Source organism: Lipomyces doorenjongii (genome assembly GCF_038497915.1).
Source record: "Lipomyces doorenjongii strain NRRL Y-27504 unplaced genomic scaffold V1508scaffold_27, whole genome shotgun sequence".
Taxonomy (NCBI): Eukaryota; Fungi; Ascomycota; class Lipomycetes; order Lipomycetales; family Lipomycetaceae; genus Lipomyces; species Lipomyces doorenjongii.
The window spans coordinates 49171-67037 of record NW_027118094.1 but is presented as its reverse complement, the minus strand read 5'-3'; the positions used below and the strand labels follow the sequence as shown (position 1 = coordinate 67037).

General features: G+C 45.9%; 7 protein-coding genes across 7 annotated transcripts; 5 read left to right on the top strand and 2 right to left on the bottom strand.

Annotated features, from left to right (window-relative positions):
* The first annotated feature begins 12 nt into the window (after positions 1-12).
* V1508DRAFT_418105 (uncharacterized protein) lies at positions 13-2368 on the top strand. Its single transcript, XM_066940420.1, has 5 exons — positions 13-299; positions 352-418; positions 476-552; positions 610-2033; positions 2081-2368. The coding sequence occupies exons 1-5, from the start codon at positions 253-255 to the stop codon at positions 2254-2256; spliced, it is 1791 nt and encodes a 596-aa protein (XP_066795568.1). The 5' UTR covers positions 13-252; the 3' UTR covers positions 2257-2368.
* On the bottom strand, positions 2246-5100 carry V1508DRAFT_371103 (rab-GTPase-TBC domain-containing protein). Its single transcript, XM_066937477.1, has 5 exons — positions 4901-5100; positions 4731-4845; positions 4474-4668; positions 4222-4420; positions 2246-4171 (listed from the first exon to the last, which is right to left on the bottom strand). The coding sequence occupies exons 1-5, from the start codon at positions 4933-4935 to the stop codon at positions 2490-2492; spliced, it is 2226 nt and encodes a 741-aa protein (XP_066795567.1). The 5' UTR covers positions 4936-5100; the 3' UTR covers positions 2246-2489.
* Positions 5101-5484: 384 nt separating this feature from the next.
* Positions 5485-7499, bottom strand: V1508DRAFT_418097 (mitochondrial carrier domain-containing protein). The gene is made up of 3 exons (XM_066940419.1): positions 7336-7499; positions 6815-6833; positions 5485-6761 (listed from the first exon to the last, which is right to left on the bottom strand). The coding sequence occupies exons 1-3, from the start codon at positions 7348-7350 to the stop codon at positions 5875-5877; spliced, it is 921 nt and encodes a 306-aa protein (XP_066795566.1). The 5' UTR covers positions 7351-7499; the 3' UTR covers positions 5485-5874.
* A 2060-nt stretch (positions 7500-9559) lies between these two features.
* On the top strand, positions 9560-12104 carry V1508DRAFT_418095 (uncharacterized protein). Its single transcript, XM_066940418.1, has 2 exons — positions 9560-11310; positions 11359-12104. The coding sequence occupies exons 1-2, from the start codon at positions 9724-9726 to the stop codon at positions 11653-11655; spliced, it is 1884 nt and encodes a 627-aa protein (XP_066795565.1). The 5' UTR covers positions 9560-9723; the 3' UTR covers positions 11656-12104.
* Positions 12105-12506: 402 nt separating this feature from the next.
* V1508DRAFT_137062 (uncharacterized protein) lies at positions 12507-13141 on the top strand. The gene is made up of 3 exons (XM_066935988.1): positions 12507-12748; positions 12836-12974; positions 13026-13141. The coding sequence occupies exons 1-3, from the start codon at positions 12638-12640 to the stop codon at positions 13031-13033; spliced, it is 258 nt and encodes an 85-aa protein (XP_066795564.1). The 5' UTR covers positions 12507-12637; the 3' UTR covers positions 13034-13141.
* Positions 13142-13157: 16 nt separating this feature from the next.
* On the top strand, positions 13158-15287 carry V1508DRAFT_355125 (N-acetyltransferase B complex non catalytic subunit-domain-containing protein; the record flags this gene model as incomplete). Its single annotated transcript, XM_066936944.1, has 3 exons — positions 13158-13193; positions 13243-13899; positions 13950-15287. 3 exons carry the CDS (start codon positions 13158-13160, stop codon positions 15285-15287), a joined length of 2031 nt encoding a protein of 676 aa, XP_066795563.1.
* A 354-nt stretch (positions 15288-15641) lies between these two features.
* V1508DRAFT_462056 (uncharacterized protein) lies at positions 15642-17675 on the top strand. Its single transcript, XM_066942824.1, has 7 exons — positions 15642-16031; positions 16092-16251; positions 16310-16443; positions 16505-16799; positions 16846-16919; positions 16969-17212; positions 17263-17675. Exons 1-7 carry the CDS (start codon positions 15840-15842, stop codon positions 17559-17561), a joined length of 1398 nt encoding a protein of 465 aa, XP_066795562.1. The 5' UTR covers positions 15642-15839; the 3' UTR covers positions 17562-17675.
* Positions 17676-17867: the final 192 nt, after the last annotated feature.

Sequence of the window (17867 nt, the reverse complement as noted above, 5' to 3'; positions counted from 1 at the left end):
TTACTTGCTCGACAGGTACGCAACTTGATTACGGGCACACCCCGTACCTGGAATGAGTGACCACCGCGATGTACTTGCGCCCCTATCTTCACTTGTGCGCCGCATTTGTGCTTTCTCCAGTTCAATGACTCGACCGGCACGTCTTACTGTATTCAGCCACAGTAGCTTTCGTATCATACTAGAACAAGGATTATATCGCAATTGACTGAGACTTTCTGTTTATATATTTTAGTAACATAACTGTATTTCAGCATGCCGACCGTCGCTGTTGATAAGGAAGACCTCTACGAGGCATTGGGGTGCGTGTCCATAGCTGGTATAGAATTTTTGGCCTGGCCTAATGTTAAGTAGTCGAACCTACACCACCGAGGAATTCGACGAACTGTGCTTCGAATTTGGAATTGAGCTTGATGAGGATGTACGATGGTCATGTAGCCATGTGGTTGTTAATATCGGGACTGACAATAAATTGCAGACATCTCAGGGCGAATTGCCTGTTGTGAACGGGGTCCAAGAGCGTCCTCAGCTCAAGATCGAGATTCCTGCGAATCGGTGTGTACTTTGAATTCTTTCTTGATTGCAGAACTAAGGATTATGACTAATTGATAGATATGACATGTTATGTTTCGAGGGTATTGCGCGAGCATTAAACATTTTCCTCAGCCGTGCGTCCCTTCCAAATTACCGCATAGCAAAGCCAGAGAAACTCCAACAGCTCATTGTCAAGCCGGAAACTACTCAAATCCGCCAGTACATCTCTGGTGCTATCCTTCGAGGGATCAAGTTCACCCCGCGCCGATATGAATCTTTCATCGGTCTACAGGACAAGCTTCACAACAATCTTTGCCGCAACAGGACACTAGTCTCCATGGGCACGCACGACCTCGACACTATTGATGGTCCCTTCACCTATGAAGCACTTGCTCCAGAGGAGTTTTCTTTCATTCCGCTGAATCAGACCAAGGAAATGACCGGCAAGGAGTTGATGGAGTACTACGATGGGGATAAGCATCTCGGTCGTTTCCTGCACATCATCCGGGACTCACCAGTTTACCCTGTGGTTTTAGACTCTAAACGCAGAGTCTGCTCACTTCCTCCTATCATCAACTCGGAGCGTAGCAAGATTACTCTTGACACCAAGAATGTTCTGATCGAGGTGACTGCTATTGACAAGACCAAGGTCGAGATTGTCGTCAACCAGCTTGTTGCCATGTTCTCAGAATATTGCGACGAGCCTTTCACTATCGAGCCCATTGAGATTGTATCTCCTCACAACGGCGAGTCACGAATCGCTCCTGATATTTCTCCGCGCGCTACAACGGCCGAAGTCTCTTACATAAACGGATGCTGTGGTTTCAAGCAGACGGCAGAAGAGCTCACCAAGCTTCTGTCCAAGATGTCCTTGACTGCGACCGTGTCTCAAAAAGATGCCGACATTCTTGACGTGCTAGTCCCATGTACTCGTCCAGATATTTTACACCAGTGCGATATCATGGAAGACGCTGGAATTGCATACGGCTTCAACAAACTTGATCGCACTTTCCCAGGCGAGTCTGGTACTATCGGCGACCCATTCTCGTTGAATAAGGTCAGCGACATTATCAGACGTGAGGTCGCCATGGCTGGTTGGCTGGAAGTTCTGCCCCTCATTCTGTGTTCACATGACGAAAACTTCAAGTACCTGCGCCGCGTCGACGATAATCAGACGGCTGTTAAGCTTGCCAACCCAAAAACGCTCGAGTATCAGGTCGTTCGGACTAGTTTACTCCCTGGTGTTCTCAAGACGATCAGGGAGAATAGGAAGCACAGCTTGCCAATCAAGGTCTTTGAAGTTTCCGACGTTGCGTTCAAGAATGAGAAGTTGGAGCGAAAATCTTATAATGAGAGACACTGGACGGCTGTGTACGTTGGCAGGACGTCGGGTTTCGAGATCGTCCACGGCCTGTTAGATCGAATCATGGAGATGCTACGAGTGCCGTGGATAAAGGAGAGCGATATCGGTGTGCCCGGTTACTTCATTACGCAAAAAGATGGTATGTTTCTCTTTGACTGCAGAATCAGCAGTAGCTGACGTCCATAGATGACACTTTCTTTCCCGGCCGAGCGGCGGCTGTGTATTACCGCACCAAGCAAGATCCGTCCAAGACTGTTAAAATTGGTTCTTTCGGCATTCTCCATCCTGATGTTCTAGAACACTTTGAACTTTCCGCCGTCGTGGCTTCGGCGCTAGAGATAAATATAGAGTACTTTGTTTAAAGTGGAGTTTCATGTTGTATATATACTATGCTTCCTTTGCGCAATCCTTAGATGTATGCCAGATTTATTTGGTTTATGTCTGTTATTAATGCAAATTGATTATCACATGTTGTCGATTAGTCTTCATAACCCGAACCTAAACCGCCCCACATTACAAATTCCCTTACTTGCATGCAAAATTATATATCAACACTACTTACGATGACTGTATAGCATCGTACTAGATTAACCTATTATATGCCTAGTAGCATTTTCGCTTCTTCTACCGAAATCGGAGCGAGGCCGGGAGACGTGGTGGATGATTCCGGCGGAGGTCCCGAAACTTGCTTACTAGTCGATGACGCAGCCTGCGGTGCGAACAAATTCGAAGACGACGGCGGTACATTGGACGATAAGACATTACTGACATGTCCATTTGCCGCCGGCTCAGATCCAAACAGCAACCGTTTAGCGTCAAAGGACGATCCAGTGGTGGAGGATTCAGCCGAGGAGCTAATTGGTGGAGAATCAAACAATATGCTGGCTGTTGTGTCCAACGAGGAACTAACCTTATACGATTCAAGCGATGAGCTGATTTTAGCTAAATCCGACGATGGACTACCCTTTGCAGAGTCGACAGAATTAACCAAAGTGGAATATAAGGGATCTCCCTCCCGCAACTTGGTAGGCGCTCTAGGAATAGGAAGCGATGGAGATGGAATTGATTCTTCGCTGATTGACGCCTTGGGCGAGGCCACGACTATCGGAGATGTGTACTTTTTGTCGACGCGGAGATTGTCGAAAAGTAGACACTTTCTGACAAACTCTATCCGATCCAATGCCTCCATGAAACGCCCATGATTCTCACTGTCATCGAGTAGCGCGCTCAACGAGCTCAAGCTTGTAGCGAGAACTTCAGCCAATCTTTCATTTCGTTCGCGGTTGTACTCGGCTTCGTCAAATGCAGCTATCCCATTCCTTGGACGACCACCTTTCGGCAAAGCTGTCGTCCGTGCCCCGTTTTGCCTCAGCTGTTGTCGCTGCGTAGAAGCGATACCGGCCGTTTCAGGGGTGAGATACTGCACGCTTCCAGTACCATTCTGAATAGCACTCGTTGCACGAACACGCACATCCTGCACCCTCTCGCGAACATACTTGTTCATGCCGACTCCTAGTCTCTCCGATGTGTCATAAACATTTTTCGCGATTCCAGACATTGCCTTCTCCATCATTGCCCGGCGTTGCTGATATATACTTTTCGTTGAAGGAACGAGCATTCCGTTAATCATGTGCATCGGCTGCTGATTATCGAGTTCGTCGTCAAAAGCGATGTATTGCTGAATTATCCGTCGCCCACCATTAGGCGTCACATGAACCTGCAGATATATGGCATCTTCGATAAAGGTGCATGGCGCCATAGCATCCGTGACAGGATACCGCAGCAATAGTGTCAACGCGCCAGTGTAATCCGCTAGTAACAACTGGTCGCGAACCCGCAGCAGCAGTGCGATGCAAACCAAGTCGATCAAATCCAGAGACTGTGCATCTGCGGCAAATAAACAATCCCATACATTCAGCAATCTCGAAAATTTAAACTCGCGTCCGAACAGCAACCGAATCCACCGGATACCCCAGAGTTGTGGCTCGACGCCCAATACCCGCAGATGATGCTCAAGTTCGGGATCGATTCTCCGAAGATAGTGTTCTTGGATCTTGCGAGCCTTGACGACAATTGGTGGCGTCACTCGGCCGTTTTCTGACGGACCTTTGACTTTGCCTTCTGCAGCGTACCATTCCCAAGCGTTCTGCATAATGAAGTTGAAAAGCGTGAAAGAGTCATGTTCGACGTATTCTTCAGATAGCGTGTCATACATAAGCTTGTCGGATCCTGCTATTTCCGCAGGTGCCTTAAGTGAGTCGCGAGAGATGACCCAGACTTGACCCAGTCAGTGTTATCCATCGACCAGGGGACATAATGGAACTTACATATCGGGGCGAGGAGCTCATGCATGCCCTGCTGGTACCTTACCACCGGATTCATCTTTGCATAAACGAACAGAATATCAAGCATCATGTGCTGGACTTTCTTATCTCTGAAATAGTCGATATCTGGAAACGTGCGCTCAATATCTTGTAATATATCTTTTCTTAGATCCTCATCTTTCCAGAACGTATTCCAAGGATTCTATGGTGATATATTAGCAATAATTCTTAGCTGAAATGCACGACGAGGCATACAGAACTGTCTTGACTAAGTGGGTTCACAACGCTCAAGTCCTCTTGCTCTTCTTCAGATTGCACTCCAGCGTTTTCCTGTGCCCTCTTTAGATGTATTGCTAGGTATTTCTTCTTCAGCTCGTTGTATTTTTGACGCTCAGTCTGTAAAATATTGCCCCAAGTGTCCGGTTGTAAGTCGGGCAACAGCATGAACATCTAAAGAGTAGTCAATAACAATTCATCAAGAAATCACGTCACGAACTAAGACGGTAGCTCACTTTCCAGCACACTGAGCGAAGGGTATCGTCACAAACAGTACTACCATTTATGACTGAAGATTTCAGGGCAGTTAGTGACTGGAACGATCCCCCGAATAGTTTCTTCCATAGCGCTCTGTACTCCATCCATCAGCGTCAGTAATTCGTTTATGCCGACTAGACATGCTTACCGGGTATCTTCAACTGTCCGTTGCGACGGCATCATTGGCGACGTCAGCAGTTACAAGAATGTCGATTAACCAATTGTACTACACCCAACAACACTGGAAGATAGTATTAAGGATAATAGCAAAAAAGACCTATGACAAAACAAATTAACGAAAAGAAGTAAAGCTGCTGCTGGAAAGATGTGTTGATAAGCACTGACGTCGGGACTCGTGGCTAGCCGGAGGCTCCAGGTGCCTGGGTCAGTTGTTCTACTAATTATTCTCATACCCTAAAGTCTTAAGGATGATTGGATGGTTGCCTTTAGTAGTTGAGTGCAAGTCTCAACACAGCTTTTGCTACTCAGGATTATCTCTTTTGACAATAGACAATGTACCGACAGACCTTAGCATAATAATGCTAATGTTAGACATGCGTCTTGTGCAATTCGGCTGCCAAACGTTACAAGATTGGTGACTGGCTGGCCATAGTACGAGCAGACTGTAGGGTATGTGGTAAAATACTTTTTTAGGATAAGGGTTCTAGATACCACATATCAGATACATAGTCCACCTGATAACCCGATTGGGAGTCTGGGTCCGACCTTAAGGTCAGAAATGTGGGTCTAAGTTTGACCAACGGATATTGTATTAACTTGACGTAACCTAACCCGAACTGCCACCCAGGCGATGTCGATCCATTCAGACTGTCAATAATACGAGGAAGAAGAACAAAAATAATGCCTAATGATGTTATCACTCTCGTGCATACGAGCATTGGACAGCAGTTTAGTTTTTTAAGCCACAATTACACTATCACATTACATGTATATCATAACGAAACTATAACAAAATGATAAAATATAAACGTGGAATATATAAAAAGAGAAAACGCTTCATACATGATAAAAACAAATACAAAACGTTTATTCCCGGCTTTTATATAATAACGTCTCCTCTAATTGACCACGACGCTACACGAACACTTCCCATGCTATCACTTAACCAGAGCCACCTGAGTACTTCTTGCCGAACAGGATAAGCTGAAGCTGGTCGTAGATGGAAATGACACCAGCTCCGGCGACACCACGGAGAATATTGGCACCCGCACCCTTGAAGAGAGAGCTAACACCATCGGTAGCGACAATCTTGGAGAAAGCATCGAAGGAGGACTTGTATTTGACAGCCTGGCCGGAAGTCATCATCATACGACGACGAATAGTGTCAATAGGATAGGCAGCAATACCAGCCGCGGTAGTAACGGTCCAGCCGAGCAAGAAAGAGGCCAAGAAGTTACCCTCAAGGGAACCGACGAGAAGAACGGGCTTGATAGAGTCATAGAGACCGAAGTACAAACCACGGTAAACAACGATACCGACAACGGAAGGACCGAAACCACGGTAGAGACCAGCAAGGCCATCAGAGGCAAGAGTCTTCCTGTAAACATCAACCAAACCGTTGAACTGACGTTCTCCACCCTTAGCAGCGGACTTAGCGTCGTTAGCAAGACGGGTACGCGCGTAGTCAAGAGAGTAGACGAAGAGAAGAGAAGTAGCACCAGCGGCACCACCAGATGCCAGGTTACCAGCGAACCACTTCCAGTAGCCATCTCTGTCCTTCTTGAAACCGAACATGGCTTTGAAACGATCACGGAACGCGAAGTTAAGTGCCTGGGTAGGGAAGTAACGGATAACGTTAGCGGTGTTACCTCTCCAGAGGGAAACAATACCCTCGTCGGCAGCAGTACGTTTGAAGCAGTCGACAATACCACCATATCGTCGGTCAAGACGGCCCTGCTTGATCATCTCGTCCTGATTCTGGAGAAGAAGCTTTACACGCTCGATGGGAGCAGCAGCGGTCTTTGAGACGGCAGCGGAAACACCGCCCACTGGACAATGTTAGCATATAACTATAAACTTCCAAATGAGTAAATCGACGTACTCAAGAAATCGATCAGGAACTAAAACCAACGTTAGCGTGGAACAAAAAGAATGATAATCCGCTGTCTCTTTGATCGTTCGGGAGGGGCTGCAATAACATCAAGCAAAAGGGTGCCCCTCCAAACACAATCCCAGTTCAATAAGAAGGGCCAACCCAACAATTAACGCAAGCATTAGAAATTCAATTGCATTGAATAGAACGCACTCAAGACGAGCAGTGCCCTCACAATGCATTAGAGAGACACCGGCGGAGAAGCGAATAAGAAGTGCACATCATATCTGACAAACTGCCTCACACAAATGTGGGACACAATTGCTCCCTTAACCGTATCATAAGCAAATACTTAATGGTATCGATTAAAACATAAGCCTGAGTTTGCAGATATTGCTTGAATTTGCAGATATTGCTTGATTTCCTTAAAGAATGGCGACGAACAAAGTGCTGTACCCTCCCGAACAGAGTCCCAAATTTTTTTACCCAGGTTACCAGGTTCAATCTATCAACAAAAATAGTCAACTTACAGTAGAGTCCGGCATATTGAAAGTGTTAACAACTGTTAATGCGAAAAAGAGTGGAGAAGTGGAGGCAAGAAAACCGACAGAAAAAGGGGAAGAGAGAGAATCGGAAAGAGGGAAGAGAAAAAAAACTAAATACAGAGCGCGTGCGGCAGTTCTCTTCCGCAGCGGACGTGTGCCGAAGGCTGCGCGGAGATGTGGCCAACCCGCGCAGGCGGGAGCATGTGGCGAGGCGTTATAATTGGTCAGCTCTGGCCACCCGCGACGACGACAACAACTAGCAGAGTTCCACCGAATTTGCCCGGTGGCCCTACCGCGCGGCATTTACGCTATTTCCGCATAGTACACATGGACTTGTGCGGCAATTGCGCAGTAGTCGGGACACGGGCTGTTGCCACCCGTCCCCACCCAGCCAATCAGCACGCGGAGATATACTTCTCGTGACTCGCCTCTTTATTTGTTTTGCCGCCGAAATCGCAAATTGCAGTTTGCCAATTTACCTTCATCAGGGTTCACTAATTGTAAAACACAAACTCCACCAATACGCTATTACTTGTAGTTAATTCAATTGGTTCACGGCCATTTAGCTTGTTTAGTTGTATTGCAATAATATATTCCACTTCGGACCGATTTCGAGATTCTCGTCACCGATTAGTACCCGTGCGAGCAGTCGCCAGCTGCTGACGACCGAACAGGGCCTCTCTGTTCGTCCCCTGCCTTCCACATCGGGATGAGCTGAAATTTGCACTGCCAAAGCTTTCGTGAACGCCTCGACAACAACTTAGTTTTCAGTTTACTATTGGAGATATCTATTCCGTTCGCATTTGGTCGATGACGCGCATTGTCTTCCGTTTCACTCCCAAGTCTATGTCCACCTCCCCACTCCATTACATTCTGCTTCGGAGATGCCAACGGATTAATTTCCTTATACGTAAGGGGTTTGTGCTATGAGTTTGCCCTTACCCGATGCGCTTCCATATCTACAAGACGGACTGGCCGTGTAAGATGGTCTTCATACTACTTGTAATTGGCAATTGAGGAGCGCTGTTGAATAAACGTAGTATGTCGGCTTTAAGCAATCCTGAAAGTTGAACAGATATCAATATATTAATCTCTACTGATTAATCAACAGTGTATTAGGCGGAAATCAATATCTTGACGGAGACAATTTCTTATTAGTCGTTCTTTCCACGTGATTCGAATAAGCAAGAATCCATATCCTTATCGTTGGAATAATAAATTGTATTGCACCATTTTTAATTGGCGCAGATTTCGGAAGACAGTGGCACAGTGCTATATCAGCGATTATTTTGATTCTCGGCATTATTACACAGGTATCCAGTCATCGCTACCACGATTAGCTAACGTGTCATCTGTATCTGTGCAGCGCTTCGGCAGGTGCCAAAGTCGCGCATTGGAAGTATTATGCAGCAGCAGCGTGGCCAATATAGCACAATATACAGAGCATATGTATCACGAGTTATGATGGCCCCAGTTCATGAGATGTACAATGGGTGAGTCCATCACTTTAGCCAAGTACTTGACAGTCATTAATACTGTGATCCGAATTTGCTTATGACATTTCGGGCTTGTGTCAATGTGTTTTGTTGACGACATCCCTGGATACTATTAGCGCTGACTGACTTAATGAGATCGAGTTGATTGCCACCTTGTAAGTGCACAAGTTTCAGTCACATCGCGACACTGCAAGAAGTGTCAATCTCTTCGGGTTAGGTCTATATGGATTATTGAGTCTGATCGATTGCCACTGTTAAAGCACTTAACTCGGGTTCTGTTGTCACCACAAGTCCAACTGTAAATTTTGAAACGTTTTAGAGAGCCAGACTCTGAGGTCATGAGCTCCCCTAGCAGGCTCATTACTCCGGAGTTTATTACAAAAAAGTGCGTATTTCAGTAAATGCTTTTGTTCAGTTGATGACTAGAGTTGCGGCCATGAGCAACCTAATAATGACGACGCACTTGATGTTGTTATTATGACAGCCTCAAATGAGTTGCGTGCAAGCAGCCAGAACGGGATCGCCCGCTTAAAGTCCACAGACCCCAGCAGACGAATGATGGAATAAAAATGTAATTTTTACGTCAGGCAATATTATGATTCAGAGAGAGAATCATTTACTAGTTGTGTGCCGTTTTGGCTTGCTCTTAGTAATTGCGGTTGTCACCGCTCCCCATGATCCTAATATTGACCCAGCCACTCTAAGCCTCAAAACAATAATCAATGGATTTACACATGGGCCTGTTGGTAGGACAACCCGCCCGCGGCTACAGTTCCTGACGTGCCATTCTTCCACTTAGGAAAGCCCATCGCTTCATCTCATACTTGATTACTGCTCCAGATCTTTCCAGATTGTCATGCATCATGCTACTACGTAAATGTACGCATATCTGCTACCTTTACTTCTCTGCTTTTTGTTAATCTCGCATCGTTTTCTCCGTCGGATTTCGGATATTATTGTCGACAAAGCTTTTGCCTCTATTCCCTCTACCACTTCATCTACACCATCAGAACAAACTCCATCATGCTCTGGCGACAGTGCTATTGACAAAAATTTATATATTCGGCAATCTAGACATCTTAACGAGCCTCAATCGCGTCGAATACGAGTTACGTTTCAGCCGGACGGCGAGGGAGCCAGCGAGATCTACGAGATCATATTGCCAGACCTGAACCCGGTAGGCCCGTCGTCAACCATTCCATTGGCAAGTGAATCGTTAGCGGCGCCACCACCAGCAGCAAGTCCGCCAGATCCAAGGGTACTACTCCGGTCCGAGCAGGAGCATCTTCGTAATCCAATTCATCGACATATTTTTCAAGCAGACGACGAAATTAATGATGTTCAACAACATAATAAAGACGCGCTTCCAAAGTCACCATTACCATGGACACTTCCCTCTGTAGAGCCGCCTCAACCAACTGCAGGTAGGAGATTACGTCGCCAGTCGCCTACTGTTTCACCGAGAGTCGAAACAGCAACACCAGCAATGCCAAAGACGCCTAGACGAAACCGACAAAGTGCTCACGCTGGTGATGACAACGTGCGACTGCCACCACCGCAGGCGAATCCGACAAAGCCCCAGTCTGATTATGAACACATTCGACAGAATAGGCCTTCGTCTCCTGCTGGGGAGTTTTCCAACCGGCTGCGGGACGGAATGGGCGGAATGGGCATGGCCCCTACTGGCAATATCCCATTAGGTACCACTGGATATGCGCCGCCTAGCGCAATGCCGTTCCCTCAGGCTACTGTCATGCCCACAATGATGCCTGGCTATTTGCCTAATTACCTGTCGGGACAGTTGCCAACGCAGTCAATGATGCCACCAGTCCAACAGCATCTACAGCCTCTGCCTAGTCAACCTATGGGGAATGCCGGTTGGGTGTTCCCGGGAGCATATCCCAATCCATTTGTTCCACCACCTCAGCCTCCCCATACGGTTGGGCCTGGAACTGGGGCATACCTAATGTCGACTCCTCCGCAGCCAATTCCGCCTGCACAATCTCATGTGTCACCGTCGAACGCGGCGACCGTGATACCCGCGACCGTGCCATCACCACAGACTCAGCAGGGTCAATCTCAGTGTCCATATTGTGAACATGAGCATCATCATCACCATCACCATTATCGAAGTCGCAGTCCGAGCCGGAGCAGAAGTAGAAGTAGTGACAGAGTAGTGGTCGTTTCGGGAGCTCCTGGAGGTGGCGGTGGCGGCGGTGTTGGAGGAAATGGATATATGGGCGGCGGATTCGGGGGCATATGGGATCCGCTGACTATGTATAAGGAGCAAGAACTGGAGAAAAGGACATTGACTGAGGCGCATAAAAGTGAGAAAAAGAAGTTGGAGGACGAAGTCAAAGATTTGAAGGTTAAGGCCGAGGAGAAAAACAAGTTCATTTCTATTCGAAACGAAGAGTTGAAGAAAATTTGGGAACTTCCACTATCAAAGGTCAAAACTTGGCATGTGAGTCTTCTCCATATAATTGTTTGAACATATCTAATAATTTTGCAGTCTCTACAGGAGAAAATGATCGAAGCATTCCCATCCAGCGCGGCACCTCTCCTCAGGGAGGGCTACTACGAGGTACGGAGACTAGAAGACAACGTGCATATTCTTCCAACGCTATGGGCCGAAGTCATGAAGGAGTCCAAGGAGTACGAGATTATATTGATTCCGCCCCCTGTCCCTGCAGCTCCGCCCCCTGCCGCGAAGAAGAGCAAAGGCCTCGCCAATTTGAAGAACGGAAATTTTCAGAAATGGTATGCAGAAGTGGATAAGAAAGGACGACAGAGAAAAATTATTGGCTAGGCATATTTCAAGCTCTACGGGGGGGCATGGTGCGCGTGGTGCGCGTGGTACCGAAACCCTTACTCTGGGTTGCAAAGATATTTGACTCATTTTCTCTCTCTCATGATACAAATAGCTATATAATAATAAATAGAATTGCCATGCGAGGTTTGTGCGGGATATTCAACCTGGATGACGGTGAGCTAATCAGGATCCTTGGTTGGACTGGAATCAAGAGAAATCTGAGATCTGTCTAGATTAATTCTAATTACACGCCGCCGACCAAAACTTTGAAGTCCCTAGTCGTCACATAAGTCGTTAGGATGGTGATTCTAGACTCTGGACCAGTGTATGTTGTGACGTTTAACTGACTCTGTGACTCAGGACAACAATTGACCAGAAAATTGTCAATCATTAATTATTAATTTCAACAATCACTGACCTAAAACTGCCGTTAGTGATCAGCAAGGGCACGCAGCCGCACAGAAACCCATAACCAAAGGCCACAGTTCTCTTTATGGAAATTGCCTATGTTTTTGTTGTTGGAGATAGAAACATATACAACATCCTGTAGCCACAGCCGTATCTCCTCTTACTGTCGCACGTTATTCCATTGCTGGATGGGCCGAGACAATGGCACGCAATTTGACGTGGGTGGAAAGCATGTAGTCATATTTAAGAAGGCCCAGCATCCGTTGCGTAACGACTGGTTGGCTTATTTCGAACAGTCGAGTACCTAAATAGTCCAATAACTCATATTCAATAAGAGACGAATTATAATAATATTTGTCACGTATTCCTGGTCGACGGATAAGGGAGATACCAACGTGGCACCCAAGGGTCCATTGATAGATAACCTTAGCACGAATGGAAAACCAAATTACTCTCGAGAAACTCTGGCGGCGCAACAGAACAGTAAAACGGCGGAGTCAAAATCAAATCTTTCACAACTGCCAACCAACACTTTACATTTTACCCTCTCGGCGGAGCAACACTCTTACAAATGAATAGAACAAGTGTTATCTGGGAGGCGATTGACTCGCGGAATTATAAGCAGGCTCTGCAACATGTTGCCAAAGCGTTGAAACGCAATCCGAAAGATGAATATTATCTGGTAATCCACCTGTCTAGCTTTTATGTCCGACAATCTGAGGCGAGTTTAAAAGAGATACTTGTAATGTCACTGACAAGGAATTTCTAGGCGCTGAAGGCGTACATTTTATCACTTCAGCGGAAATCGGACGAAGCACTCTTACTCGCCAGGGAGATCGCTACGCGGGAGCCTACTGATTCGCGAATTTTGGAGTTGATATTTGGAGTTATCCTTGACCTGTGCGGAAGTAAGTAAATGCATTTTTATTACTTGGCACAACCATTTGCGAATTGGCTAGTGACTTGAGCAAGCAAGTTAAGGGAGATCATGGGCTAAAGGGAAGATAGATGCTGAAGCGGGAAAGCTGTATGAGGTCGCAGCAAGGAAAAAGCCGAAAGATGAGGACCTGATATTAGGATGGTTCTGGGCTATGTGTACTGGCGGTGATGTCCGAGGCCAGCAGAAGGTAAATGCAGAGGATGGATTGCCACAAAGGTACTGTCTAACAAAAGCAGGCGGCCATGGCTCTTCAGAAGTCCTTCCCAAGACGTCAATACACACTATGGACCATCGTCTCCTGCTACCTTCTTGCCATATCCGATGTTGTTTTGACGCAGGAGAGGGTCCTTTTCTCAACACTTGCATCTCGTTTGATATCACACATTGAACCTATTAGAACTGCGGAGGAAGCAGTTCTGAAAGCTCGTGTGCTCGAATTATTACCAATGACCGATGACCTCATATCGTTCCTATATGACGGTGCGACCGAGAAATGGAATAACTTGGAGCTGGCAACTATGCGTCTCGATGCTGTTGTTAAGAGCGAGAAATGGGAAAAGGTTTTCGACACGTCAATGACGACAGTGACTGCTGAGAACTTGGACGACTTTGAGAGTTGGAAGCAAATGGCATATGCTGGTACTAAGCTCGACAATGAGGAAAGAACGAATGCATTAATTGAGCTACTGGAGAACCGGCACAATACACGAAACGGCGCGCTAGCTGGTGTCTACTATGCCTCGTTGAGAAGTACAGAAGCCACATTCAAGGCTGCAAAATCATATTTCGAAAATTTTGGACGGCAGCAGTGTGCTTTTGAAGATTTGCAGACTTATGTTGGCACATTTGATGCACAGAAATGGCTGGCGTTTGTTGATGAGCAGATAACTTTGGTGCGGAACCTGTCTTGAAATGTGGACGACAATTTGCTAATGAATGTTAGTCAATCGAAACTTCCGCCCAGCATGAAGTCGCTAGCTTAGTAAATGCGCGAAAGTTCCATTATCTCTTGGCTCCTGAAGACCAGTCATTCGTCGAAGATAATATTTCCTTATATAACAAGCTGTTGACATCACCAGCACTGCAAGACAAGCTTGAAACCGATTATTTCTACGGCGATGATTTGATCATTATGGCTTCCACCTGGTTGCTAGAGGGCCGACCAGTATCTAGCCCCGTTCAAAATGACCTTATTATATCGGTCATTATTCTATTAGAGACTGCTGCAAGTCGCGACAAATATCAGTTTCGAATTCGGTTATGGTTAACACGGTTGTACCTGTATATAGGTAGCTTTCAACAAGCATTAGGTCACTACAACATTCTTTCTATCAAAAATATTCAGATGGATGTTCTCTCGCACTACCTCCTTTCTCGCGTGTCCACCATTTGCCCGACCTGGAAGCCGCTAATTAGTACACGCGACATTTACGATTCGAATGCCGTTCAAACACCGTATCATATTAAGAAGATCTACGAGACTGGCGCTTTTTCACAAGTTGCTGGTTGCATGGAGTTTGGAAAGCGGTTGAGCGAAAGCATTAACAAAGGCATCTTGTGCGTCGAAGCCAAACGCGTTGCTAGAATATTAGGTATGAAGATGGACGGCTTGGCTATCAACCCAATATTAGTTTCAACAAAATGGAAAGAAAATCGAGACTTTAGTATTTTATATGGAACGACTCGCGAGGAGATTCTCGAACAAAAGTACCAAGTGGGCCCAAAGCAGGATGGAAATTGGGTAAATGCGTTTATTTTGAGGGAGACAATCATTGACGAATTGTTGAATACGGATAAGAGAAGGGAATATACATCATTGCTTAAGGATTTGCTCGAAAAAGAAAGTTTGGAGAGCTTAACTCAGGTAGAGAAATGGAGCTTGGAAATGGTGGTGCAACTGTCTGCCGTTGCGGATTCAGCTACTGCCGATAGCGTGGCTGTTTTACACAAGGATTTGTCCGAACGAATTGAGAAGTATGCCAAGATGGGCGACACATCGCTGTCATGGGAATGGTTCCATTCTCGCTTCATAATTGTTGAAACAGTGATGATTGTCATTGCGTCATTGGATGGTCTGGTTGCGATGCCCGGCACGAAAAAGAACGGAAAGTTCGTCTCTGCGATCGTCGCTTGTAAGAAATCAGTTCAAGCTGTTGTGGACCGCATAAAAGAGGATGCAAAAAAACTGAAGCTGGGACGGGAGAAGTGGGCGCGCGATTGCGTAAAGCGCATATCGGAACTTGATATTGTTAAGAAGCTGGATGTAGGTTTGATTTCTTAAACCATGTGTTACTGAATATTAACGATTATTACAGACATCTTCTATTGACATTGATTATCTCATAGAAGAAATTGGAAGGAGCCAAAATGAGTGCCTTACGATCATACGTAACGCCAAAATCTAAAAGCTGCAATAGAACGACTTGGAACAAAATTTTGGCAAAAGTTTTGTATACCGATGATCTTTGACATAATATCCGAGTGCATGTATATTTACAATATCCTGAATTGGATTACTAGAATGCAAGAGTTGGTAGGATAAAACGTAGTACTCGCATCATGATGCGCGATTGGGTACGGGTTGTGCACGTTTACAAGGCGTGAGCGTCACTTTCACAAAATTAGGCAATTGCCACGATATTGTGTAAGTCGTTCCATCACGGTTACGACCATCGATATATTCTCGTCTTAGGATATCTATCAGAAGACATTGGACATTGTAGAATATCCAATAGCCGCTCTCGAGCATATCTTACGACCACACAACATTCTGGCTTGATCTTCGATCTTCCTACCGGTAAGGCGAAGTACATCCAACTTACTCATATACATCATGGACGAACAGGAGAAACTTGCCAATTTCTCTGCGATTACGGGTGCAGACCCCGAGCGTGCGCGTCAGTATCTGGGTGTTTGCGATGGCGATCTCGATAGTGCGCTCAATCTCTATCTCGAAAATGGCGGCGCATCACTGGATGGTGGTCCTGCCCCATCTGCTCCTTCCATGCCTGAAACGACAGTTGTTGTCAGTACATTAGCTACATTAGCTACATTATAGACAAATCACAAGTGCTGACTGCTACAGGACGATGACGATGACGCGGCTTTCGCTGAGAGGTTACAGCAGGAGGAAAACCAACGACAACCGGAATCCGTTCGAGAGAGAATAGCGCCTAGGACGGAAACCTTGGTCGAGGACTATGGATATTCTCATTATATGCCTCCTTCAATCCCGTCTAGAAGTTGTACGTTGCACCCCGTGAGTCTTGAATGGTACGATAGATCATTGACTAAGATGGACAGCATTGCCGCGCTCCGTTTTCAATCAAGGTCCAGAGGGCCTCCCACGGAGCATGCATTTGACGGAAACCCAATCGCGACTGGGACAGTTGTTTAGACCGCCATTTGAGATAATATCCAACTATGACATTGATACTGTATGTTTATGATTGCGAGTTTGTACTGCGAAACATTTACACTAACAGAAGGCGTCCCTAGGCCAAAATTAAAGGAAGAGATCAGAAGAAGTGGCTTCTTGTGAATGTACAGGACGTATCAGACTTTCAGTGCCAAGTGCTTAATCGCGACTTTTGGTCGAATGAAGCTGTTAAGGAGACTGTTCGTTCGAATTTTATCTTCATGCAGTACTCAAAGGATAACTTTGACGGCCAGTCGTTCCTGTCTTACTATCCCATTGGGAAGTTCCCTTATATCGCAATATTGGATCCGAGAACAGGCGAGGAGATGAAGTCATGGTCTGAGGTGCCAGCACCGGAGGACTGGGTTATGTCAGGTAAGTTTCACGAAAACTTAGAAACGGAAGAACTGCTAATCGATAGTGCACGAATTTTTGGAGAGATTTAGTTTAGATCCCAAGTCACGAAATCCTCTTGGCAAAATGACGAAGCACAAGGTAATGAACGGTTATTTTTTTCTTGATTTAATGAATCTAACTGATATAGCCAATCGATCACATGTCTGAATCTGAACAATTAGATTTTGCGTTAAAACAATCGTTAGGGCAGGATGCCGATGACTCCGAAGTGGCCAGTGATTTGTCTAGCGTCAGCGCTGCCGATAGCATTTATGAGGATGACTCGATAGAGGAACTGAGCCCGTCATCGCGTGACAAAGGAAAGAAGAAGATCGAGGTTATAGATCTTGACGATGATGTGCCAAAGCCCGAGCCAGAAGAGACTGCGGAGGGTAAGTGCGACAAACCTTTGGATCTCAAAACAGGTTACTGACAGTGGCAGACATATTTGCGGCGATACAACCTGTCGAACGATCAGAACCGGCGGCAGACCTTACGACAACTACTCGTGTACAGATACGACTTGGCGACGGATCGCGAAAAATCAGACGGTTTAATCTTGCGGATCCAGTTCGCTATTTGTTTGAATATGTCAAGGCAGATATTCCCGAGACAAGAGGCCGCCATTTCCAAATTATTAGCACAGACAGAAAGAAGCTTATTGAGTTCTTGGATCAGACAATTGAAGAAGTCGGGCTAAAGAACGCGGTAGTTCTGGTTGAGATTGAGGAGGATGAATAGATGTAGAATATAAATGCTACCTAATTTGGTCTCCTTCTGAAATGTGCCTATTGCATTATTGATGGGGATGTCCTTGCGTTTTGAAGTAGTAGTATCGTAATTTATACATTCGACTTACTTATTACGGTCTCATTTATTCTCGGCCGTTCGTATTTACAATTGCTACTGTAAAGGCCGGATGTGGCAAAGTAAATAATTGCTGATGCTGGTTGATGGCTTAATTGTGTCCATTAACGTTAGCTGGCAACATCGTCGCCGCACGCGTTGCGCGCGTATAAGGTCGCGCAAACTTTGTTTACGCGTGCC

Coding starts and splice junctions, on each gene's coding strand:
- V1508DRAFT_462056 (XM_066942824.1), top strand. CDS start 15,840: ATGGACGAACAGGAGAAACTTGCCAATTTCTCTGCGATTACGGGTGCA. Junction 16,444..16,504: donor CCAACTATGACATTGATACT/GTATGTTTATGA, acceptor AGGCGTCCCTAG/GCCAAAATTAAAGGAAGAGA. Junction 16,800..16,845: donor GGAGGACTGGGTTATGTCAG/GTAAGTTTCACG, acceptor GCTAATCGATAG/TGCACGAATTTTTGGAGAGA.
- V1508DRAFT_418095 (XM_066940418.1), top strand. CDS start 9,724: ATGTACGCATATCTGCTACCTTTACTTCTCTGCTTTTTGTTAATCTCG. Junction 11,311..11,358: donor CAAAGGTCAAAACTTGGCAT/GTGAGTCTTCTC, acceptor ATAATTTTGCAG/TCTCTACAGGAGAAAATGAT.
- V1508DRAFT_371103 (XM_066937477.1), bottom strand. CDS start 4,935: ATGATGCCGTCGCAACGGACAGTTGAAGATACCCG. Junction 4,669..4,730: donor TTCGCTCAGTGTGCTGGAAA/GTGAGCTACCGT, acceptor ACTACTCTTTAG/ATGTTCATGCTGTTGCCCGA. Junction 4,172..4,221: donor TGAGCTCCTCGCCCCGATAT/GTAAGTTCCATT, acceptor GACTGGGTCAAG/TCTGGGTCATCTCTCGCGAC.
- V1508DRAFT_418105 (XM_066940420.1), top strand. CDS start 253: ATGCCGACCGTCGCTGTTGATAAGGAAGACCTCTACGAGGCATTGGG. Junction 300..351: donor GACCTCTACGAGGCATTGGG/GTGCGTGTCCAT, acceptor AATGTTAAGTAG/TCGAACCTACACCACCGAGG. Junction 2,034..2,080: donor CTTCATTACGCAAAAAGATG/GTATGTTTCTCT, acceptor TGACGTCCATAG/ATGACACTTTCTTTCCCGGC.
- V1508DRAFT_137062 (XM_066935988.1), top strand. CDS start 12,638: ATGAATAGAACAAGTGTTATCTGGGAGGCGATTGACTCGCGGAATTAT. Junction 12,749..12,835: donor CGAAAGATGAATATTATCTG/GTAATCCACCTG, acceptor AGGAATTTCTAG/GCGCTGAAGGCGTACATTTT.